The 24,788-nt window shown below is 29.7% G+C and overlaps 5 protein-coding genes and 1 long non-coding RNA gene across 12 annotated transcripts; 3 read left to right on the top strand and 3 right to left on the bottom strand.

Moving 5' to 3' along the window:
- The first annotated feature begins 37 nt into the window (after window positions 1–37).
- Window positions 38–4,502, top strand: PIG-O (phosphatidylinositol glycan anchor biosynthesis class O). The gene is made up of 4 exons (XM_035083845.1): window positions 38–2,998; window positions 3,081–3,251; window positions 3,323–3,543; window positions 3,622–4,502. Exons 1-4 carry the CDS (start codon window positions 439–441, stop codon window positions 3,814–3,816), a joined length of 3,147 nt encoding a protein of 1,048 aa, XP_034939736.1. The 5' UTR covers window positions 38–438; the 3' UTR covers window positions 3,817–4,502.
- LOC118067218 (uncharacterized) lies at window positions 4,183–6,579 on the bottom strand. Of its 3 annotated transcripts, XM_035083849.1 has the most exons (4): window positions 6,429–6,576; window positions 4,636–6,359; window positions 4,463–4,502; window positions 4,190–4,398 (listed from the first exon to the last, which is right to left on the bottom strand). In XM_035083849.1, the coding sequence occupies exons 1-3, from the start codon at window positions 6,544–6,546 to the stop codon at window positions 4,467–4,469; spliced, it is 1,878 nt and encodes a 625-aa protein (XP_034939740.1). In that variant the 5' UTR covers window positions 6,547–6,576; the 3' UTR covers window positions 4,190–4,398; window positions 4,463–4,466. The 3 variants fall into 3 exon arrangements, with proteins under 3 accessions (XP_034939738.1, XP_034939737.1, XP_034939740.1); XM_035083847.1 differs by lacking the exon at window positions 4,463–4,502 and having other exon boundaries at window positions 4,183–4,398; window positions 4,636–6,341; window positions 6,429–6,579; XM_035083846.1 differs by lacking the exon at window positions 4,463–4,502 and having other exon boundaries at window positions 4,183–4,398.
- Window positions 6,580–6,693: 114 nt separating this feature from the next.
- Window positions 6,694–15,004, bottom strand: LOC118067228 (uncharacterized). 4 transcript variants are annotated; one of them, XR_004690343.1, is made up of 7 exons: window positions 14,727–15,004; window positions 14,229–14,525; window positions 13,258–13,502; window positions 12,965–13,159; window positions 12,624–12,896; window positions 11,568–12,553; window positions 6,694–6,750 (listed from the first exon to the last, which is right to left on the bottom strand). XR_004690343.1 is itself a non-coding variant. In XM_035083869.1 (6 exons), exons 2-6 carry the CDS (start codon window positions 14,374–14,376, stop codon window positions 11,939–11,941), a joined length of 1,476 nt encoding a protein of 491 aa, XP_034939760.1. In that variant the 5' UTR covers window positions 14,377–14,555; window positions 14,727–15,004; the 3' UTR covers window positions 10,961–11,938. The 4 variants fall into 4 exon arrangements, 3 of the variants coding, with proteins under 3 accessions (XP_034939760.1, XP_034939759.1, XP_034939761.1); XM_035083869.1 differs by lacking the exon at window positions 6,694–6,750 and having other exon boundaries at window positions 10,961–12,553; window positions 14,229–14,555; XM_035083868.1 differs by lacking the exon at window positions 6,694–6,750 and having other exon boundaries at window positions 10,961–12,553.
- Window positions 7,382–9,370, top strand: LOC118067229 (uncharacterized). Of its 2 annotated transcripts, XM_035083871.1 has the most exons (6): window positions 7,382–7,438; window positions 7,511–7,675; window positions 7,736–8,080; window positions 8,191–8,743; window positions 8,817–9,052; window positions 9,132–9,370. In XM_035083871.1, the coding sequence occupies exons 2-6, from the start codon at window positions 7,664–7,666 to the stop codon at window positions 9,306–9,308; spliced, it is 1,323 nt and encodes a 440-aa protein (XP_034939762.1). In that variant the 5' UTR covers window positions 7,382–7,438; window positions 7,511–7,663; the 3' UTR covers window positions 9,309–9,370. The 2 variants fall into 2 exon arrangements, with proteins under 2 accessions (XP_034939762.1, XP_034939763.1); XM_035083872.1 differs by lacking the exon at window positions 7,382–7,438 and having other exon boundaries at window positions 7,505–7,675.
- Window positions 15,005–18,909: 3,905 nt separating the features above from the next.
- On the bottom strand, window positions 18,910–19,442 carry LOC118067222 (uncharacterized). The gene is made up of 3 exons (XR_004690342.1): window positions 19,373–19,442; window positions 19,151–19,295; window positions 18,910–19,070 (listed from the first exon to the last, which is right to left on the bottom strand). It is a non-coding gene; the product is annotated as an uncharacterized lncRNA (long non-coding RNA).
- A 3,990-nt stretch (window positions 19,443–23,432) lies between these two features.
- LOC118067231 (uncharacterized) lies at window positions 23,433–24,353 on the top strand. The gene has a single exon (XM_035083873.1). The coding sequence runs from the start codon at window positions 23,433–23,435 to the stop codon at window positions 24,351–24,353; it is 921 nt and encodes a 306-aa protein (XP_034939764.1).
- The last annotated feature ends 435 nt before the right edge of the window (window positions 24,354–24,788 follow it).

The raw sequence follows: 24,788 nt of genomic DNA, 5'->3' as shown, positions 1-24,788 counted from the left end.
TAATTTTTTGGAGGTTACATTCTCGTGAATATTTACATTTCAATTAATTGTTAATATTTACAATTAATAATTGTATTGTTTTTATGCATTGCATTTTTAATGTACAATATTTAATGACTTATTAACTAAAGAATTTGTGAGCAAATGTGCAATCGGAGTTATTGTTCATTCATCAAAAGTGTACTGTTGTTATATATCATAAGATTCGATTCACGACTGTATACTCTCTAAAAATAGTCGTGAATTGTGTGTAGTTTACATTAAGTAATTAAATAAAAGTCTAATTTATCAATTAATGTTACTTATGTACATGTGGCATATTTGATAATATAAAAATGGGCATTACAATAAAAAAATAATTCACTAAAATTAAAATATTTCATTTTGTTACGAAGTTTACAAAGTTTTTAAAAAAATAGTTATCATAACCAATAAATCATGGTCAAAATAATATCTTATTTTATATTTCTTACATGGATATCTTATTTAATGATATCTGGTTTACTTCTTTTCATCAATGGTTTTTTTTTGACTCGGATTGCTCGAATGGAGCGTAGCAATTGTACTCCATGTTACTTATCAGATACTTGTAATGCTGAGATGATTCTTCAAGATCCGACAACTGCAGCAGAGATTTGTCTTGAACCTCGAGCAAAAGTGGTTTTATTAGTTGTTGATGCTTTAAAATATGAATTTATGCATTGGCAAGAAAATATTTCTAATACATCTTATTATCATAATAAAATTCCAATTGTTCATGAATTACTTGAAAAATATCCAATGCAAACACGATTATACAAAAGTATTGCAGAACCTCCAACAACTACAATGCAAAGATTAAAAGCTTTAACTACCGGTACTTTACCAACTTTTATTGACATCAGTTCGAATTTTGCTTCAGAACAAATAAATGAAGATAATTTAATTGATCAACTTGCAAGTCAAGGAATAGTATTTATGGGTGATGATACGTGGACAAATTTATTTCCTGGAAAATATTTACGACAATTTCCTTCACCCTCTTTTAACGTGTGGGATTTAGATACAGTGGATAGAGAAGTAAGAAATAGAATATTTTTTGAGCTGCAGAAAAAAGATTGGTCATTATTAATAGCGCATACTTTAGGAGTAGATCATTGTGGTCATAAACATGGACAGAATCATCCAGAAATGGCTCGAAAATTAAGTGAAACAAATTCATTAATTGAAGAAATAATCGAAGTGTTGGATGAAAAAACAGTATTATTTGTTATTGGTGATCACGGTATGACAGAATCTGGAGATCATGGTGGCGATAGTCCTAATGAAGTGGAAGCTGCAATGTTTGTGTATTCAAAAACTCCTTTGCAAAAGAATATCATCAATGATAACATAAGAAATCAAATTGATATTGTTCCCACTCTAGCATCTATTTTAGGTAGTCCTACACCATTTTCTAATCTTGGATCTGTTATTTTAGATGTGATACCCAGTACATCAAAAAGATCTGATTTCTGGTTTTCTATTCATTCTCTCTGGAGGAACATATATCAAACGAAAAAATATATAGACGTTTATTCATCCGAATCACTTTTATTTACTGATAACAAACTTGAAGAGCTTAATGAATTATATAAACTACTAGCAGAAGAAGTAAAGACTGTTGATAATAATGAAAGCTTTAACGAATTTGTTAAACATTCTCAAGATTATTTAAATGTTCTTCGTGATGCTTGTGTTAAAATTTGGGTACAATTTGATTCAAACTTAATGTTAAAAGGACTATTGCTCATGTTTTGTACTTTGTTTTTTGCATATTTAATAATTAATAATATTCCGGAACAATCCATGACTGAAATACTTGAATCATATTTTTTACGAATTTCCGTACTCTTTAATGGAATGACATTAATTATAGTATGTATGTTATATTGTTTTCAAGTAACATATGATTTTATAAATACATTATTTTTTTCAACTGGGGTTGTATCTCTCATTCTTCTAGTCATTTTTATCATTCAGAACTGGGAAATAATATCCACAACTTGGTATAATAACTCGAAAAAAAATAAGTTCAATTACTTTACACGAGTTATTTTACTTTTAACATTTTGTGGTTTATTTTCAAACAGTTACGTTATTGAAGAGAACAAAGTACTTTCATTTCTGTTAATTACTATTATTTGGTTATTCAATTACAATATCTGGAAAGATTCTACTGATTCATATGATAAAAAGAATAAAATGAAAAAGCCTAATAATCCTCACAAATACAAGCCAATACTAGTCATTTTGACTGTAATTGTTTGTTTAGCAATTCGAATGTCAAGTTATTTTTGGCGTTGTAGAGAAGAACAAAATCAAGAAACATGTGCATCAACATTATCAGGAAAAGTTGGATCAATTACTTCAAATGGTCTTGAAAAAGTTTTACTTACGATTGTAAGTTTAGCATTACTTATTACAGTTATAAGAATTTGGCTGAAAAATTGTGGCAACCTTACTGGCTTTTCACTTAGTACAACGGTTGTTCGATATAGTCCAGGATTGATTGTTGTATGTATAGGATGTTACTGGATTTTACAACAATTGCCGAAAAATGCAAAAATGAAATTCGTTTCATCTTATCAAATGGATACAATTCCGTTATTAGTATATTTTATTATATCATTTGCAATCCTCATATTATTTATTCAACCACTTCAGGTATTTTTATTACCTCAAAAGAAAGACGTATTTAATCTATATCAGGGAGAAAATATAGTGCCAAAATTGTTTGACAAAGTCAAAGAACTCTTTTATATAAAAAAAGAACAAGATCAGGACAATAATCCTATTATATATGGACTTGGAACTGTTTATAGTGCAACATTTATTTCGGTTGCTGTTTTTTTTATACTTCTTTATGCCCTATTATTAGGAAATATTTTAGCTTCCAGTGTTTTCTTAATGATTGTCACTTGCATTATAGTATTAGGTATTACGACAATGGAAAGATATCGAAATGCAAATGACATTGGTAAATATGAATAATAATTCATAATAAAAATTGTATTTGAATACAGGATAGTTTAAAAACTCCTTAATCAATTTTTTTTCAGTGGAGTTCTTCCAAATATCTACACTGTCAATATTTTGTTGGTTTCTCATTGCTGAATATTTTTTTTATGGAACTGGACATCAGCCAACTTTTCCAACTATTCATTGGGATGCTGCCTTCATTGGAACAGGAGGGCATTTTTATGGACATATTATACCAGCAATTCTTATAGGTATATATGATATCGATGAAAAATAATAATAACTATTTATTTAATTAACAATTATCTTTTTCGAGTTGCAGGTATAAACACGTTTGGTTCTCATATAATATTAGGTTTTACATTACCCTTATTAGTAATTGTTCCCTTCACTATTTATATCATGATACCCAAGTTGGTTAAAAAGTTTCGCTTCGAAAATGATATGAAGAGAGGAGAATTAATATTATTTGATAAAGAATTGATATTTCATAATGCTGTATTTTCCGTGGCCGGAAAATATTTACTTATTCATGGTTTTCGTGTAAGTATACTTTTAAAAAATTTATTTCACAATACAGATATCTAATAATTTTTTCACGAATAATTTCTTGTGTTTTAGACTTTTGGCTGCATGCTTGCTGCCACCATTCATTGCCGTCATTTAATGGTATGGAAAATATTTGCACCGAAACTTATTTTTGAAGGTTTATCATTTTTAGTGAGTGTAGGAAGTGTTTTAACATCACTTTTTATGGTGATGCGAATAGATAATCAGGTAGAACAATTAATAACGCGTGTTACAAAATCAAGGTGATATTATAGTAACTACTAATGTAAGGGAAAAATCAACAAAAGCAAATAATAATTTTCGTTACAATACTCAAGATCAACACCAGTATTTTCTCAAGTTCTTCAATTATAAAAATGAATTTGTATAATAAATAGAATAGATAGTCGATAAAATAAAAATGTTGTAATTAGGAATGATTGTTACTATTATAATAAATATGAATTTGATGTATGATGTTGGTCAGCACACGAGGGCTATCCTGCGTGCAATGCATTGCTGATCATAAAGACACAAAGCAACGCACTTGATGCAGGATTGCACCCATGCACAAAATAATTCAGTCGGCTTGAAAAATAGATAAATCATAAAGTTTATAAAAAAAAATAGCAGTTTACAATTTTTCTCCGATACTTTATTCAATGAATCCATAATCTTTACATATATATTGTAGGAACTTAATTTGATTTTCCTTATGGATTCCGAAGTGGAATATATTAATAAATGAATAATTTTCTAATGATGATTATGATGATGTCTATGATCTTTGTATTGATTATTAATGTATTCAGACCAACTCGCCCAATCATCATTGTTATATTGTGAGTCCTACAACAAATAAAAAATCATCTTTTCTCTGTATTTATAAAATTTTCTTTTTATTAAGACTAACATTTTTAATAACCAGATGGATTTGACTTGGGCATTTGTATCTGTAATTAAATTCAATTGTTACAAACACAAGTACTTATTTTGCCTACTATTTTCTATGTATCTATAAATTTTTTTAAGTTTGTTTAAGTAAATTATAATAGAAGCTTAAATAAAACCAGTCATTTAACTTACAAAAAATTTTATTCCACCGCCTTGATGTCCAGGAACAGATCCTCCACCAGCTTGAACACTTTCAATAGTACCTGGAGGCATACTTTGATAACCTTGATGCATAGACATTTTCACAGCTCGTTTGTACTGATCTTTATTATCACTAGATTCAGTCCCGGAGACATTATCTTTATATTCATTATCTGCATCTCTTTTTATGGTTGCGCCTTTAGCATAAGCCATCCAAAAAGGCATGGGTACTTGGTAATCTGTTTTAGGAGCATTTAGATCAGCCAATTTTCCTTTTACAGCATCAAGAAGAGTTACATTGAATAGGTAATTGTTTGGAAATTTATAATCTACTAAGTCGTCGTACGCTGGAGCTTCTGTCGATGGAGCACTATTTTTGATAGCTTCTGATACTGCTACAGTAATATTTTTTTGAATTTCAGTAAGGGTATCAAATATTTGACTCAGTACAACCATTTTTTGTCTAAATGGTGCAGTATAATCAACATTGGGAGCCCAAAATCCTGCAAATGCTGTCTTCATCGGTTTTATAGGTTTCTTAGACATTGATGTTGTTACCATTTTTTGAGACACAATTAAATCATTCATATTATTCACCATTTCAGTTTTTAATGATGCAAGTTCAGTAATAATTGAGTCAACAATAGCATCCTTTACTGCTGTTAATGTTTGGAGGTCTTCAATTGATCGCTTAACTTGAATTTTAGTACCATCTGATTCTAACCCAAGAGATCTGGCAATTTTATCTGGAGAAGCTAGCTGAGTTTTATTCAATTTTATACTTTCAAATAATTTGTCTAAAAATGTAGCTACTTTTTGAGTATATTCTCCAGGACTAGGAATAACTGAAGATGGTAACCAAAAGCCTGGAGGAACAATCGTACTTTTAGGAACAGGAACTTCAGTTGTTGTAGTTTCGAATGGTGACCAGAATCCTGGTGGAACAATAGTACTCTTAGGTGTTAGAAAATCGAGAGGTGTTGCAGGGGTACTAGTAGCCAAGGTTGAAAAAAGTTTATTTAGAAAAGCCGTTTTTTTGGCGATGAATATACCAGGATCAATGATTGGAGCAGGACTGAAACCTTCGTAGGGACCGAATGGTCCAAACATACCTGATGTCAATGGATATGATGTTTTCAAAGTACTTTCTGATTCTTCAGGAATAGGATCAAGACCTGGATAAACCGGTGGTGGTGGGGGATAAGTTGGAGGAGAACTAGTCACTGTCGATGTGAGACTACGTTTTTTTCGAGAAGCAGATGCAGCAGATGGATTATATTCAAACTTGGAACCATAAAAAGGTGAACCATAGCTTGGAGAAAACTGAGGTGACCAAGGACTTATTGGTCCAAATGGAGAAATTCCTGGTCCAAAAATACCTCTCTTAACTTCTTCATTAGCTTGACTTTCTTCATTTTTATCATCTCCTAATATCTCTTTGAGATCTGAAACATCTTGTGAAGGTTCACTTTCTACACTTCTTGCATAAATGCTTGGCTTTGGTGCTACGTAAGGAAAGAAGTTTGCATCAGCACTCATTGGATAATTAACAGGTCCAACACCACCGAATAAATTGCTCAAGAAACCAGTTTTTTTAGATATCATCATTTTTGGGTCTACAAATTTGGGAAAGAATGGAGAACTCTTTCCAATGTACGGAACAGTGATTGTGTCCATTCCCGGCGCTACTGGTGCACCTAAAGATCGTGAAAAAACTGTTGAGGCATTTTTTATTAAATTGTATTACAATTGGAATTTTTCTTATCATACAATTCATTTATTACCTGGTTTTCCTTTGTAAGTCGCCCATGGTGAAGGTTTCGGTGATGGTTTACCACTGACAGAATAAACTAGAATTAAAAAAAGCACTAAATACGCACAAGAATCTCTCGTGCAAACCATCTTTACACTGTATGATGATTCTTTTTTAAGCTCGCTTTTATATGGATTTTTTTGCAAGATAAATAATCTGTAATAATCACAAAGATTATCAACATACTTCATTTCTGCAAAATTAATAGTTTTTTACCGTTCTTCTCATTATAATAATCCAAAATCCTTTATATTTGTCTAACACTTGGAGATTATCATAAAACTGCAGATTGTCTGTTTTTAAAAATGGAATTAATTTCAATGAATAATTTCCTGCTAAATACTCGATACAGTCATTTGGTTAATAATACTTTCATTAATTGATATTTAGAATTTTTTTTACATGATTTACAATTAACCCAAAGATGTTTATTATTTTATTAAAATCTACATTTTTAATTGATAATTGTATGTTTGATAATTTTTAAAAAGAAAGAATGTTTTTAAAAAAATTCTTAATTTTTTTTTCATATGGTTAAAATTTTTTTATTGATGAAATATATAGTTTAGAGCGATTTTTCAATATTTTCAACTGAAAGAATGGATTCAATTAATAAATAATTTATTTACATAGTGTTATTTTCTTTGCTTAAAAAATGAGAAATCATAAATTTCGAGTAACTATAACGCGAGTGTAAATTTGAATTTAATTAATTAAAAACAGAATGTACAATCCGTGTGAGAAGAAAAATATACTTGGTTTTTTTGGGTAAATTTTTGCTAATGAAACTTATTTGATAATAACAATATAACTTTTGTATAAATTGATTTAGTTCTTGTATAGTTTTCGATTCGTCGTTCAAATGTTTTCATTATCATATACTTTATGTATTTGATTACGTGTTAAAAGACAACTGCAAGTTATTTCTGTCAAGTATCAGGTTAAATAAAAAACTTTTAACGAAGACAAGTTCATTAAAGAGTAATTGGTATTTTATCAACTTTTATTTTTTCAAAGCCTTATTTATATGATTATAAACTTATTTATCATCAGAGAATAAGAGCAATTGTATTGTAATATCAAATGTAATAAAAAAAGAGATAAATTAAAAGAAGTTAACAATATTTTTGAGAATTCAGCAGTGGAAGCAAACGATTTTATTACTTTAGAAGTTATTTCTATATAGAAGTTACTAATCAACACATAATGTTCTCTCAGGTATTCAAAAGTTTTATAAACAAATAAAAATTCCATCATATTAAAATCTATACTTTTCAGAAATCATCATCTGATTGTCATTTGTTTCAAGAATTAAGAACGCCTTCACAGACAGTTTATACTCATGATCAAAATATTCAATATCCACATCATCTTGGTTGTAATCACTATCCAAGTCATCATTATTTTGTGAAACATCAACCAAATTCTATGTATATACCTCCTATAAGTTATCAAAAAACCTGGAGTTCGAATCAAGTTCCTTTATTCGTCAACAACTGCAGTACAGTTCAATCGAGTTTCCCTTGTCGTAGTCTATTAGTGAAAACTATGGATAATAAATATTTAAGACTGCCAATTACTTCTTGTAATGTGCCGGATATCCATTATTTTAATCATTATCAGGTCAGAATAATAATCAAACATTATTTATTCAGTTATACTATAAAAATGAAATTCTATAAATGAATAATGATTTATTTTAATATGCGATGAATTTTTATTAAATTACGTAGAATCAAGAATCATCTAAAAAAGAAAAAAATCTGTTTAATAAATATGACTTATCAAGTAATATTTCACAAAAGATTATTGAAGTGCCGGGAGTATTAAATGATGTTGAATATAAAAATTTTTTAAAGAAAGAAGAATTAAATTTAAAAGAACACATTGATTATTCGCTTGAAAAGAAAAAAATTGAATCTGATGAAAAGAGAAACTTCCCAACTTTTCTACCATTTGCGGATAATATTCTTGAAACATTAACAGTCAATAAAAGTTTAAAAGTTTGTATAGAAAATTTGCTAAATCGATTAAAACAAGATGTGTCTGTACAAAAACCAACTGATAAAACTCCAAGTATGAGTATACATATTGAAACAGAAAAACTCCCCTATTCTCATTATCAAAGATCAATTAATTCACCTTTCACACAAAAAAAAAATAATCTTCAAAATGAATTGAAAACTACAAACAGTAGCTCAATACATCAAACTAATTCAATAAATGAATTAACTGCTTATAAACAACAATACTATGATGCATTACTACATATTCAACGTGCAAAAAGTGAGAAAATTTTTTTAATGCGAACCATGTAAAATTAACTGTATAAATACTAATACTAATTTCATTATTATAGTGGCTGTAGCAAATTCTTTGGCGCTTTCATCTGGTCAAAGTTATGGAGATTTCGATTCATTTTATACGAATTATGGACAACAATTTCATTGGACTACTCAACAGCTTGAAGCAAAAACAATGAATAAATCTACAAATTGTCAAAAATTGTTTCATTCACAATATTCCAATGCTAATGATCCTTGTATTAGAGCAGCAGACTGGAATTCTTACCCTTCTTCTAAAATACAACAAGAGGTATAAAAGTTGATAAAATATTTCACTCACTAGTGACAACTTGGTCATTTTACATAAATGATTTCATTTAAAATTGCAGTTTCCATACATTCATGCTTTACCTATGTATAGATCACGTTACGTATATAACTATCCAAATGATACTCCTCAATATTGTGATTTATCATCTAAAAGTAAAACAAATGCTAAACGACGAAAGCTATATAATACTACTGTCGAATTGACGAAAGGTGATACAAATAGCATGCATTACTAAAAAAATATTTTACAGAATTGTATTTTTATAAGTTGTTATTTTTGAATATTCATCAAAAAAGTGTTTTTTTCCAAGAATATATAAATGCATAGTATATTGAAACAATTCATATTAGACAATTAAATTATTAATAAAAATTCCTTGGTTCATTTGAGTCATTATTGAACAAAGTACAATCTTATAAGTTTTTCCATAATTTCTCTTTATAAGATAAGCTATATAATATTCGATTTTTCAAGCTCGCTGAATGTAAAATGTTCATTATACAAAAACATGTCGACAAACTTTTCAATTTTCATTTAAATAAAATTTTTAATAGAAACGGTCTGAGCATATTTCAGTCCGTAAAATTATTCGCATACAGACGAATCATTAATTAATATTGTCACTAGACCAAATCCTTGAAACTGGCTGAATTGAACTGGAAAAATGTTCAATCAATTCTAAAATAATCAATGCATTATGAATCGAGAACTATTAAAAGTTATTCTTTTGAATACAATAACAGTATAATGGAGAAAAATGGCTCATGATATACATATATGTATAAACAATGATTTGATTAAGAAATTGTAAGTGAAACTATTGAAAACTATAAAAAATAATTGCAGTTATTTTTTATCTCAATATGCGTCAAAACAAATGTTGGGAATGACAATTATGTTATTAATATAAAAAAAACATATATTTAGGAGGTTTTATCATATTGATATACTTGAATTCTTCTTTTACTGTAATTATGATGCGACAATAATCATTATTTATTGTATATACTTATATCAATTAATTTGTGCGTTAAGAGATATAGCAAAAAATAATCAAATTAAAAGTGAATAAAGTTTTTTCCGAAGTTCTAATTTGAGACATAGTTGAGGTAAATCGCATTAATTTTTTTGAAATTCGTGTTTCCAAGATTTCAATTATAAAATATATATTTTATTCATATATTTTTACTTCAAACTCATGTTCAGGATAGTTTTTTTTTACAATTATTCTATACAATTAGATATAATTCACATGATTTTTTTTGTGTGATTTATCATTTGCACATAAAAAAGTGATTGAATCAATCAACTTATTTTCGATTAATTGAATAAGTGAAAAGAATAAAAGTGATGAAGATATTTTAGTTTAAAGGAATTCCTTTTAATAATGAACCTAAATCAATTGACCTTAATTAGAAGCCATTTATAGTTTTCTGGCAGTGAAAAAATTTCATCATCCTCATGTTCGCTAAGAGTTCGCCAATATACTTTAATTGATAGTCATTTGAATATTAGGACTGAGGCGAAAAGATAGAACGTTACTTGATTAACTTATAACTAACTTATAAACTAAATTACAATTCTAGATGAACACTCATTATTTTTACTTTATTTTTTGACGTAGTTCTTTTTTTCAAATTTAATGTTATTGCAAAGAGGAAAAATTATTTTCTCTAAAAAATATTACTTGTTTTATATGGTATTTTGTTAATAATACATTTTAATTTTCAATAATATAGTTTAAAGAATTTATGCTAAGGACAAATTAAAGTGACTACTGAATAAATAAATATTTATTTTATTTTTTATTCTAGAAAAGTTTTTTTTAAAAAGTAGATTGTTTTATGAGAATTTTTTATGTGAAAAATTTACTGTGAACTCATGAAATTTTATAAAAACATTTTTTCTTTGTTGGTAATACAATATTCCTAAGAAAATTCTCAATAGAATTTTTTATCAGTTTGAATATTTTTTTGTTCACATAATCTTTTCTTTCATAGTTTAATCACATCAAAAAAATAAGTGATATCGTGTTAACAAAACTTATGTCAAATAGAGCAAGTAGTATAATATAAATTTGCTTGGGCGGTAGAAAGGTATTAAAACCGTGGTAAAATAATGTTTCTCTGATATTATTTTAAATAGAATCTTTCAACGGATCGGAATTTGGGCACACTTTGAATATTATTATTTCTTTCACGCGATATGTACGGATCGAAATGATACAATTAAGACACCATATGACCCGATAATGCGACAATCGCATTTAGAACACTTGGACAATGTGAGCCCATCTATATTTTTACAACTTCAATTTTATTTCATCTTTGAATGACACACAATATTATTATTGTATCTCATGCTTCTTTGAACATATCACAATCTACATTCACGCGAATAATTTATTTCCTATAATTGGATAAAAATGAACGAATATAAGAAGTTAATTTACATGAATAAATGATTTCAATAATAATTATAGTTTTTCACTCACTGACATCAAAAAATTACCAATTATGTATGATTTAAATTGTGTTGGCATAAAAATACATTTATTATCAATTAATAGTTACTGCTTTAATTTTCATGTTCCGTTCTCGTTTTTAATTTTTCTACTGTGCATTATAATAATCACCTCCTATAAAGAAGATTAATCCTTCTCACCAAACATATTCGTATGATTCATTTTATTAAGTATACATGCTATCGTAATAATTATCTGTCGTCCATGAAAATAATTTATAGACTAAGCGAATGTTTGGGCAAAATATGTTGATGGCAGCTTAATTTACAAGGCGAGAATAATTTTGTACATGATGTCGAAAACGTTCGAGTTAGATGGTTTCAGCGTTCTATTCAAAATGATTAAGCAAATGTATATGAATCAGCTGTTTTACTAGAGCAAGGTTGAACATCATCAGATGGTTGTCGCCACGATTCTGACCACATTGAAGTTTCGATAAGTGATTTTTTTATAGCTTCGCTATCTTTCATATTATTCCCAGTTTCGAGTTCCCATGCTTTCACTGCAGCAACATAGTTTTGTAGATCATTGCTGGTAGTTGCTCTAAGAACTTTTCCAGTGCTTGATTGTTTTGATACATTACATTTCCGCGGCTGTGGCCTTTCAATTGTCTGGAGAGGTAATTTTTGTGGTACTTTTCTTGGTTTAGATTCAATACCTTCACTTTTACGACTTAAACCACCATTACCACTAGAAGCGCTGTCACCATCATGTCTTCTTCTTCTTCGCTTACGTTCAAGATCACTTTCTTCTCTTTGAATTGTTTGAATTTCTTCATCATCTTGTGATGATAGAAAATGTTGTCTTGCTGATGCCCAATGATCTTTCCTTTGACCAGATTTATATTTATCATAATTTCCATTTCCATTTGATTCATTGTCAGTATTTTTCTTTGACCTTTGATTTTTTACAACCCAAGGGGGTGGTTGTTTAGGATATTTATCTTTTAACGTCAACTGTAAATAATATTCATATTATATACTTTGATTAATTGTTTTTAAAATCACTTAATTACTGTATACTTACACCTGACGAAGAAGATTCAACTGGTTTATAAAGTTGACTTTGGGAGTTATCGTGAGAAGGTGGGGGTTCACAACTAATTCCAGTACGACCATGAATCCACGAAAGGATAAAAGCAATAAATGCACAAGAAAAAGCAAGACCAGCTGCAGCAGTAAGTTGAGAACGTGTACGTCGTGGAACCCAGCCACTTAAATGATATTCCCATATTGATAAGCCGAGTAAACTACATCCTATAACGTATGATACTCCAATACTGGTAAATATCCAAAAATTCTGGAATAAAGATGCCATGAATGATTGATATATTTAGTTTAAGTACATAATTTGTGCAAAATACTTACAAATTTATCCCAATTGAGAGGAAACATATAAACAATGTGGGAGATATCTAGGAAGAGGAAAAGAGTTGTGACAAGTAAACAAAAAACAGCTACGAAAATGATAAATCTCAATCTTCCAACCAGGGGTAACATAAAGAGACTAACATTAGCAGTACCAGCACTGCAAAGTGTAGCCAAGCATGCTACGGATGTTATCTGCATTTATAAAATAATTATTTGTTAATTCTCGTATTAGACTATTCATAATTATTGATCCTTAAGTTATAAATATTAATGTTATAATGAAAACTTACGAGTAATAAAAGTCTGAAGATACCCGTCGTCGTTTTAATATGACCCTGTATGTCACAATAAAGAACCAAGTGGTTGGAACGAGGCCATGGCAGTGCATTGGAGGAAGAGCCATGTCTGTGATCTCCATGTCCATAAGGTCCATGGTAATTGGCATGTGAATCCCACGAATGGACCGTTGAATGGACTCCAGGTGAGTCCAACTCTGAAGATTGGGAGCTAATTGCTCCCCCTGTTCTACTTCCTGCTATTTTTAAATTTAACAAATTTTTAAAAATAATTTTTTCATAGAATTAGAAGTTAATGAAACTGTTTCAATGGAACTAAAAATATATAAACTCTTCATTTTTTTGTTAAATAAGATATATTTTATTTTTGAATGATTGAATTTTATCTTATCTTTATTTTAGGACATTTCTATCAAATGAAATACAGTTTGGAAAAAAAGACTACTAAGTTGTTGTCTTAAAGATTATACTATCATTGAAGAAATTTAATTATGAACAATGAAATATAATAGAAAATAATTATAATGATGAAGAATAATGATAAAATGACTTGAATTAATTTTCTAAAAAAATTTAACCAGCACAATTAATAATTTATACAATTTATAAACTTGTATCGTTTTACTCTCAAAATATTTGAAATTATTTATATCATTTTCTATTTAGCTTCAATTGTGAACATTCATTACGTTTGATTAGAACGGTAAATATTAACTAGAGAAGAATGTTATATTTTAATTTTGGTCTTTACTGAATGATCAAACTTTAAGATAATATGAATTAAATGTAATATAAATTACTAGAATGACAGAGAAAATAATTATTCATGCTCCATATTTTTGTTAACGTTTGATTAATAAACTATTTGGCAATATTTTATATTTTTGTTTGAAGGCAAGAGTATTATTACATATAATTTCTATATTAAAATAATTGTTGTAAGATTCTAAATCTAAAAATTTTACCAATTTCGAAGTCTTGTATATCCTCAGGTCGTGAATAAGCTGAAGGTGGTGGTTCTAAATCTTTAATCTCTTCTAGAAGTAATGACTCTATTTCATCGGCTGCATACAAATCCGAAACGGAACGAAGGTGATGCCGAGTCTCGCTCATCACTTGAGGAAGTACTCTTGTTTTTCTGGCCCACCGATTACTATCATTCGTCGGTCGGCCTTATCATCAAATGCTCCATTTCGTGATGTAACATTGTCCCTTTTCAATCGTTTCCATTCCACCTTATCTGTTTCGCCTTTCCACACCGGCTGTAATTCAATTTATGTAAATACGAGAACCTATAATAATTGTTTGGATTACATCAATAGCTTTCAGTGAATAAAATAGCATTAAAATTTGTATCAACTCGTTAAATTTCTTATGCTTCTCTGTTTCGAGAAGGACCAAAAAAATTACTCAGCATAAGATTAACAAGTTCAACATTACTTAGTATTATTCATTTAACAAACCTTAATTGATTAGATTGTAGTAATTCTTGGATTACATTTTTTTACACATGTGGCGTCGTAAACGTAGCGACAACCCCTGAAGTGTCGCCATTGCCGCTTTTACAACTCGTAAACCTCTTTTCACTTTTCTCTACGAAGCTGAAGCTTGTCTATGTCTGCCTTCACATTAAAAGTTCTACTGAGCTTTTTCGCCAATGATAGCTTCAAAATTCCACTGTACTTAAACATAGGATTGGTGTATCTGTTGATTTAACAGAATAGGGGTGGTTTTCACGATTAACCAGGATAGGAATAGTTTATTGGAAGATACTCAGTGTGACATCTTGAAAACTATGATGAAACATAATTTTTTAAATTACAACCTTCTTTGTTAGTAGTCGATAAAAATGAATTTATGGTATTCTACATGGTAACGTGAAAAAGTTCATTTAGTCATATATCGACTGTTTAAAAATTGTTGAAGAAAGTTTCCTAAACTTGATCTTACACCTTCGATTCGTGTGTCGAAAAGCCGAAGCTCGATGTTAAGGCTGGGAGCGTGACATCCGTCCCCAATAAGATGTCAGTCAAAGGCATTTTTACAATCTTTTAAGGCTGGGCTGAAGTCAGAAAGTTTCCCGGAGTTGACTTTACGCCCTCACGTTGTGCGGCGAAAAGCCGAAGCTTGATATCAATTGAAATTGAGTAGGTAACAGAGAAATCGTTCGAAAAATGATAATTTTCAGGGATGCACTACAAAAAGGGAGCCTTAGGGTACCAAGAAATTTCCAAATTTCAGAATAATCTGTTCCGAGCAAGACAGAGCACAAAATATGTCTATCTATCTCCGTCTTATTTTTCAGAGAAGACTGCGAGTTCGAACAGTTGACGAGCAAGCACATTCCCCACCCTCTGTTACTAAGCCTGAAGCTTACGATATCTAAACGTAAACAAAGCAAATGAAAATATGCTAGCTCTATAGTCAGAAGGTTCGCCAGTTACTTTACCGAACGGTGTTCGATTCCAATTGCGGCAAAATTTTTTTTTTATTCAAATTGCATGTAATTGCAATTTTATCATGCCAAAAATGAGTTTTAAATTTCAATTTTTATGTAAAATTTTTTTTTCAATTAATCAATGACAAATGAGAAAATATTTGAACAGGGCCATTAACCTTTTTTTGTACAAATACATTGATAATAGCCTTTTTTAACAACTTATTAACAATAAAAAATTGTTTAAACAATCCGCGGCGAGTTCCGATACTTCGCCGGCAAGCTCGACCCCCACTTTCTGTGCCCAAGCCTGTAGCTTATAATTTTCAAGCATCGTTTGTGTAATTGAAATTATAATAGCTCAGTGGTTAGAACCTCGACCTTTTATTTTGCTGGGCAGAGTTCGATCCCAGTCATAGGCAATTTTTTTTTCTGTTTCTTGTTCAAGTGACTTTATATACTTATAAATCAATTCATATATTTTATTACATTATTCTTTCAATTAATTACGAAAAAAAACTTGTTTTTCTGAAAATAAGCTGAGGGTGAGGAACGAGTTACTATGAATTCTCTTTTTTAGAAAATGTTGTCTTTAAAAGACACTAGGAATTGATTTTGAACTTATACAAACAACCAATTATTGTATTTATATAAAATTTTAATGAAAAAAAAAAATTGGCTATAAGTGGGATCGAACCCTAATCGGTAAAATGAAAGCTTGGTGTTCTACCTACAGAGCTAACATATTATCTCTGACATCATGTTTATGTTTATAAATTGTATAATGCAGGCTTGAGTACGAAAGGTGGGGATAGAGCTTGCCGGCGAAGTGCCGGAAATCCCCGTGGATTATTTCAACTACTTCTAAATATTTCTAAATTGCTTAAAAAAAAGCTACGTTCATATAGCTATAGTAAGAAAAGTGTTTATAACCCTGTTCATGTTTTCCGACTGGGCGTCGATAAATTACATAAATAATTGAGAAAAAAAAATCAAATCGTTGGTAAGAATTCATTTTAGCATGTTAATATTATAATTACATGCAAATCTAACAAATGAAAAAGAAAAAAAAAACTTTACCATGACTGGAATCGAACCCTGCCCATCAAAATGAAACACCGATGCGCTAACAACCGAGCTATTATATGATTACATAACATTTATATATGCTTAAAAATTATAAGCTGCAGGCTTGGGCATAGAGCGTGGGAGTAGAGCTTGCCAGCGAAGTGCCGGAACTCGCCACGGATTGTTTAAACTACTTTTCAATGTTGATAATAATATGATTAACTTGTTAATAACATAACATTGTTAATACATGTAAAGATGTATAAGTTGTTAAACACAGGCTATTATCAATGTATTTATACAAAAAGAAAGTTTATGGCTCTGTTCAAATATTTTTCGACTTAGCGTCAATAAATTCAATGAATAAAGAGAAAAAAAAATCAAATTGTTATAAAAGATTAATTATAGCATGTCAATATTATAATTACATGCTAATCTAACGAATAAAGTAGAAAAAAAAAAATTGGTTATGACTGGGATCGAACCCTGCCCGGCAAAATAGAACTCTGACGCCCTAACCACATGGCCAGCATAATCTCGGTATTGAGTTAATGTATATTTGTTTTTATACTACATGCTTGGATACGCCGACTTGGAATTGAGCTTCCTTATTAACATTTATACCTAATAAAAATGATAATAATGGATGAGTATATGTATTTGAAGTTATTTGCAGGTATTATATTAATTAATGTTAAATGAGTATCATCATTTTTATTTATCCTAACTGCAATAGTCATCAAAGTGTAGGGCATTGTAAAGTGATACACTATGTTTACATCACATACATATATTACCCGTACACACACATACAGAATTTACTCGCCAAAATGCAGGGCACCATCAGTTCTGGATACGGATTGAGCATTTTTTCAATATGGATGACTGAGGTCATCTGCGAGCATAATGCTGTCACCTATCAGAATTTTTTCAAACTAATTTTCCGGAGAATATCATCTGGAATACAAGATTTCTAATTATTTCTAAATTATTCAATTTTATACTATGAATTGATTTTTCTAACATTCAGACAGGTGGCAAGGACTGACGCAAACACGAATTTTGGGCGAAAAACGTATAAAAATGAAATAATTAGTGATTTTTCATCTGAATGATGTGGCCGCCATCTTGAAATTTAAGCGCGGCAAGTCAATTCATAATTTTTTCATTATTCTTTCTAATTTTTTTAATAAAAATATTCACTATATACAAAAAATTGTTGTTTACGTCAGTCCGGCATCAATTCCTCTGTAATTTGGTACCTAATTTTATAGAAATAATTGTAAATTGGCGAAGAAATTAGAAATTTCCCGATCCCATGTATTTGGATAGGGGGAATCAGTCGCCTTTCTGACTTCAGCCCAGCCTTAAATTTAAATCTTTAAATGTATAATCTTACTGATTGTTAATCAAATTCTATGATGCCCAGATTTTTTATCTAATGATCATTTTAAAAATAAGCTTTATTCTTTTAATCTTTTAAAATTGGTTTTTTTTATTTTCAATCATTTAATATTCAATCAAATTATAAAAATTTTTCTTTTTTTAATGTTTATCATTTCGTTGAACAGTCAACTTAAGAAATTAGGACTGGTAAGTTATCTTGCGTCGGTATAGTAGAAAAAAAATTCAACTAGTGTCACTGTTTTCTGATAGATGACAGTAATTACACTGTTTTCAATCAAAAATTCAAAATGCTTATACAAAAAAAGTCTTCTTTCTGGCTCATGTAATGTCATGTAATTCCCACTACATAAATAAGTATATTTAGGCTTATAATCTAATGATAATAACATTTTTATCTTAATGTTAGCGTAATAACGTAATCCAAGTGAAAAAAATTTGAAAACTGAATTATTAAAAAGTTGAAAAACTTCAAAAATAATGTCTGTCAGTATTATTCTCTTCTTTAATAAACATAAACGATTTTCGTGCAACGAAAAAAAAAAGTTTTATTACTTAAGTTTTTATAAAAATAAATCAGTATTTTTAATGAATACCTTAATTTAACTGAATTTAAATATAAATATAATATGAATATAAATTTATTAATAAATTTTAATATAAATCACTACTCAATTCAATTATTTTAAAATAAAATAATCAGGGTCAATTAAAGAATTCAAAAATCATTCCTGAAGTTATAAGTATAACTTTTATTTATATTTAAGAAAATTTACATTTGCTGGTATCTCTTTAACTTTGGTTTTCTACACTTCCAAATTATGAGCCACGTTGTCTCAGCTCCCGTCGAATATTTGTGCGTTCAACTACTGCCCACAAATATTCTGACAATGTCATCCTATATATAAATTGATATTATAACAAATTATTTAAATTTAATATAAAATGATTGAATAAATTAACAAATTATATAAGTACCTTCCATTTCTCAAGGACTCTTGTAAATTATTAATGTACAAGTCAATTGTATGTTGAATTGCTCGAGAATGATTTTGTCGTGTAGTTTCATTCATTATTCTACAATATTCAATGTCACTGTCACAAATTATGTTTATTAATCGATCTGAAAAATGAAATTTAATTCAATACAGAATTATGAATATGTATAAATATATATATTAAATGTGTTTTAATATTTACCCAAAAAATTACTTTTTTGTGTTAAAACTAATTGTCGTGTGAACTAAATTGAGTAATAATAAAAATTTAATAGGATCTTAATTTTATTTCTCTTTAATATATAATTTATTTGTGTGAAAATTTATTTTGTTTTTTAAAAAATATGTCATTAATGAAAAAAGAGTTTGAAATAAAAATTATATTGAAAAAAAACCTGTTTAAAAAATTTCATTACACAATGGAAGAAACTAACTTTATTAGAAAAGTTAAACTAAGCGTAAATTAATGATACAAATAATATATTTTATTTTATTTATAATTACGATAATACTAGAAGACTGTCTTACTGATAGTCAATTAAAACACAAACTAACTGAAGAAATAGCAAGTAATTCAGTAACTTAAATGATTGATGAAACAAAAAAAGGAAATATATTGAAGAAAAATTCAATTTAAAAGTAAAGTATTTTTTTATTATTTTGAATTGTGTAATTGATATTGTAAAGAAATTAACTCAATATAACTTGATGTGGTATATCTCTAACGATGAAAAATATCGATATAAGTAATTGGTTTGAAGAAAATTATGCTCCATTTCATGAAGATCAATCTAATATTTATTTTTGGTAAGTAAAGTTGCTATTAAACAATTCAAAATTTAAAATCATATAAGTATTTTTAATTTTTGATTGAAAACAGTGTAATTACTGTCATCTATTAGAAAACAGTGACACTAGTTGAATTTTTTTTTCTACTATACCGACGCAAGATAACTTACCAGTCCTAATTTCTTAAGTTGACTGTTCAACGAAATGATAAACATTAAGGCTGGGCTGAAGTCAGAAAGGCGACTGATTCCCCCTATCCAAATACATGGGATCGGGAAATTTCTAATTTCTTCGCCAATTTACAATTATTTCTATAAAATTAGGTACCAAATTACAGAGGAATTGATGCCGGACTGACGTAAACAACAATTTTTTGTATATAGTGAATATTTTTATTAAAAAAATTAGAAAGAATAATGAAAAAATTATGAATTGACTTGCCGCGCTTAAATTTCAAGATGGCGGCCACATCATTCAGATGAAAAATCACTAATTATTTCCTTTTTATACGTTTTTCGCCCAAAATTCGTGTTTGCGTCAGTCCTCGCCACCTGTCTGAATGTTAAAAAAATCAATTCATAGTATAAAATTGAATAATTTAGAAATAATTAGAAATCTTGTATTCCAGATGATATTCTCCGGAAAATTAGTTTGAAAAAATTCTGATAGGTGACAGCATTATGCTCGCAGATGACCTCAGTCATCTATATTGAAAAAATGCTCAATCCGTATCCAGAACTGATGGTGCCCTGCATTTTGGCGAGTAAATTCTGTATGTGTGTGTACGGGTAATATATGTATGTGATGTAAACATAGTGTATCACTTTACAATGCCCTACACTTTGATGACTATTGCAGTTAGGGTAAATAAAAATGATGATACTCATTTAACATTAATTAATATAATACCTGCAAATAACTTCAAATACATATATTCATCCATTATTATCATTTTTATTAGGTATAAATGTTAATAAGGAAGCTCAATTCCAAGTCGGCGTATCCAAGCATGTAGTATAAAAACAAATATACATTAACTCAATATCGAGATTATGCTGGCCATGTGGTTAGGGCGTCAGAGTTCTATTTTGCCGGGCAGGGTTCGATCCTAGTCATAATCACTTTTTTTTCTACTTTATTAGTTAGATTAGCATGTAATTATAATATTGACATGCCATAATTGATCTTTTATAACAATTTGATTTTTTTTTCTCTTTATTCATTGAATTTATTGACGCTAAGTCGAAAAATATTTGAACAGAGCCATAAACTTTCTTTTTGTATAAATACATTGATAATAGCCTGTGTTTAACAACTTATACATCTTTACATGTATTAACAATGTTATGTTATTAACAAGTTAATCATATTATTATCAACATTGAAAAGTAGTTTAAACAATCCGTGGCGAGTTCCGGCACTTCGCTGGCAAGCTCTACCCCCACTCTCTGTGCCCAAGCCGCAGCTTATAATTTTCAAGCATCATTAACATTATTAGAATCATAATAGCTCAGTGATTAGAGCACCAATCGTTTTTTTTTGCTGGGCAGGGTTCGATCCCAGTCATAAGCAATTTTTTTTTCTTTTTTTTGCTTGAGTGACTTTCTATACTTATAAATTAATTCATATATTTGATTAAATTATTCTTCCAATTAATTACGGAGAACAACTTGTTTTTCTGAAAATAAGCTGAGGGTGAGGAACGAGTTACTATGAATTCTCTTTTTTCGAAAATGTTGTCTTTAAAAGACAATAGGAATTGATTTTGAACTTATATAAACAACCAATTATTGTATTTATATAAAATTTTAATGAAAAAGAAAGGAAAAAAAAAATTGGCTATGACTGGGATCGAACCCTAATCGGTAAAATGAAAGCTTGGTGTTCTACTCACAGAGCTAACACATCATCTTTGACATTATGTTTATGTTTATAAATTGTATAATGCAGGCTTGAGTACGAAGGGTAGGGATAGAGTTTGCCGGCAAAGTGCCGGAAATCCCCGTGGATTATTTCAACTACTTCTAAATATTTCTAAATTGCTTAAAAAAAAGCTACGTTCATATAGCTATAGTAAAAAAAGTGTTTATAACCCTGTTCATATGTTTTCCGACTCGGCGTCGATAAATTACATAAATTATTGAGAAAAAAAAATCAAATCGTTGTAAACAATTACTTTTGGCATGTTATTATTATAATTACATGCAAATCTAACAAATAAAAGAGAAAAAAAAAACTTTATCATGACTGGAATCGAACCCTGCCTAGCAAAATAAAAGACCGATGCTGTAACCACTGAGCTGTTATGGTTTCAGTACGCTTATATATGCTTAAAAATTATAAGCTGCAGGCTTGGGCACAGAGAGTGGGGGTAGAACTTGTCAGCGAAGTGCCGGAACTCGCCACGGATTGTTTAAACTACTTTTCAATGTTGATAATAATATGATTAACTTGTTAATAGCATAACATTGTTAATACATGTAAAGATGTATAAGTTGTTAAACACAGGCTATTATCAATGTATTTATACAAAAAGAAAGTTTATGGCTCTGTTCAAATATTTTCCGACTTAGTGTCAATAAATTCAATGAGTAAAGAGAAAAAAAAATCAAATCATTATAATGGATCAATTATGGCATGTCAATATTATAATTACATGCTAATCTAACGAATAAAGTAGAAAAAAAAGTGATTATGACTAGGATCGAACCCTGCCTGGCAAAATAGAACTCTGACGCTCTAACCACATGGCCAGCATAATCTCGATATTGAGTTTATGTGTATTTGTTTTTATACTACATGCTTGGATACGCTGACTTGGAATTGAGCTTCTTTATTCACATTTATACCTAATAAAAATGATAATAACGGATGAATATTTGTTGAAGTTATTTTCAGGTATTATATTAATTAATGTTAAATGAGTATCATCATTTTCATTTATTCTAACTGCAATAGTTATCAAAGTGTAGGGCATGTAGTGTGACACACTACATTTACATCACCACATGTATTGTACACACTCATACACAAATTACTCACCAAAATGCAGGGCACCATCAGTTCTGGATACGGATTGAGCATTTTTTCAATATGAATGACTGAGGTCATCTGTGTGGCAGCTCCGAGAATTCGGGCGCCAAATTTAAAGATTTCGAGTACAGCCCTGAAGCAGGCGAGTGAGGCGCCAAGAGTAAGCAGTGGCGAAAAAAAGAGAGAGAAAGGGATCGAGGCTAGACAGCTACACGTGTGGAAGTGAAATATATTTGTTTAATTACATAAAGAAAATAATAATTTAAATCTTATAAATAAATAAACTAAATTGGTTAAATAATTGTTTTTATTCTAAGAATCCTTCTTCCCTCAGAAAAAGGCTAAAAATTGGTGACCCCGACGTGATCCAAGTGGATTAAGAGACCTAACCTCAATTTTCAAAGAAATATTTTTTTGTTAACCAAAAAAAATCAGGTACAATGGTAAAAGAGGACGAGACTCCTTGTGCTTCAAAAGAAGCTCCAACAACCAAAGCTAAGGGTAAAGCAAAAAAATTAAATCTGGGAGTAAAGGAAGCATGTGAAGAAGAAGAAACAGCTGTTGATGTGGACAGACACGCAATTGTAGCTACTGTCGCTGAGGCCAAATTACCTGCTTTCTGGAAAAATAAACCTGATTTATGGTTTATACAGGTTGAATCCATATTTAGGTCCAAAGGAATCAGAAGTGATATAGCGAAATATGATGCTGTAGTGGGAACATTCGACTCAGAAACAATAGAGTTGGCTACGGACATTCTTAGAAATCCACCTGAAGAGAATAAGTATGAATACCTAAAGGATCATCTAATTAAACGTCTCACGCAGTCTAAGGAAAAACAAATGCAGACTCTAATAAATGATCTCCAATTGGGGCAACTTAAACCAACTCAACTACTATTAAAAATGAGAGAGCTTGCTCCTCGTCTTGATGATGAGTATCTTTCTTCGATGTGGAAAAATAAGCTACCACAACACGTACGAGAACTATTAACAGTAACTGATAATGCTGATCTTGCGACTTTAGCTCGAGTAGCTGACAATATCATGGATCAGAAAAGTCAAAATGATGGTTATGTTATGGCTGCAAATGCCAAGTCAAAAACGTCAGAAGACTTAATAGACAAACGTATCAGCAAATTGGAGGATTTAATTCTTTCATTTACAAATGAGATTAAAGCAAGATTAGATACGGTAGAGAAGATGGTCAACCAACGATCAAGATCTCGTTCTCGTTCCAAAACACCAGGAATAGTTGAACCCTGTTATTATCATAAGAAATTTGGAGAAGCAGCAACTAGGTGCGTGTTTGGTTGTCCATTGATGGATAAATTCCTGTCAAAAACAAAACAGGAAAACTAAGTCATCTGTCAACTTTAGAGGCAGAGATTGACAGTGCACAACCAATGCCTCAAAAAGAACTTAGGCTGCATATCCAAGATAGAAGAACTAAAATAAATTACTTAATTGATTCTGGTTCTATAGTATCTGTATTACCGCGAAGATTATTTCCAGGTAGCAAACTAGAAGAATCTACAAATTTAAAATTATTTGCAGCTAATGATTCACAAATTCCAACATATGGCAACAAAATAGTTGAGCTCGATTTGGGATTGCGTCGTGCTTTTAAATGGTACTTCCTAATTGCAGATGTAGCAGCTCCTATAATTGGTGCAGACTTTCTAGTGTATTATGAATTAATGGTGGATCTAAAAAACAAAAAACTAGTGGATTCAAAAACGACTATTTCAGCACAGGGTATGTTGAGTCAACCTGAAGTTTCTGGTATCTCCACAG

The sequence above is a fragment of the Chelonus insularis genome, unplaced genomic scaffold (assembly GCF_013357705.1).
Source record: "Chelonus insularis isolate UGA/USDA-ARS -01 unplaced genomic scaffold, ASM1335770v1 contig_370_pilon, whole genome shotgun sequence".
NCBI lineage: Eukaryota > Metazoa > Arthropoda > Insecta > Hymenoptera > Braconidae > Chelonus > Chelonus insularis.
This window is presented reverse-complemented; position numbering and strand designations above follow the sequence as displayed.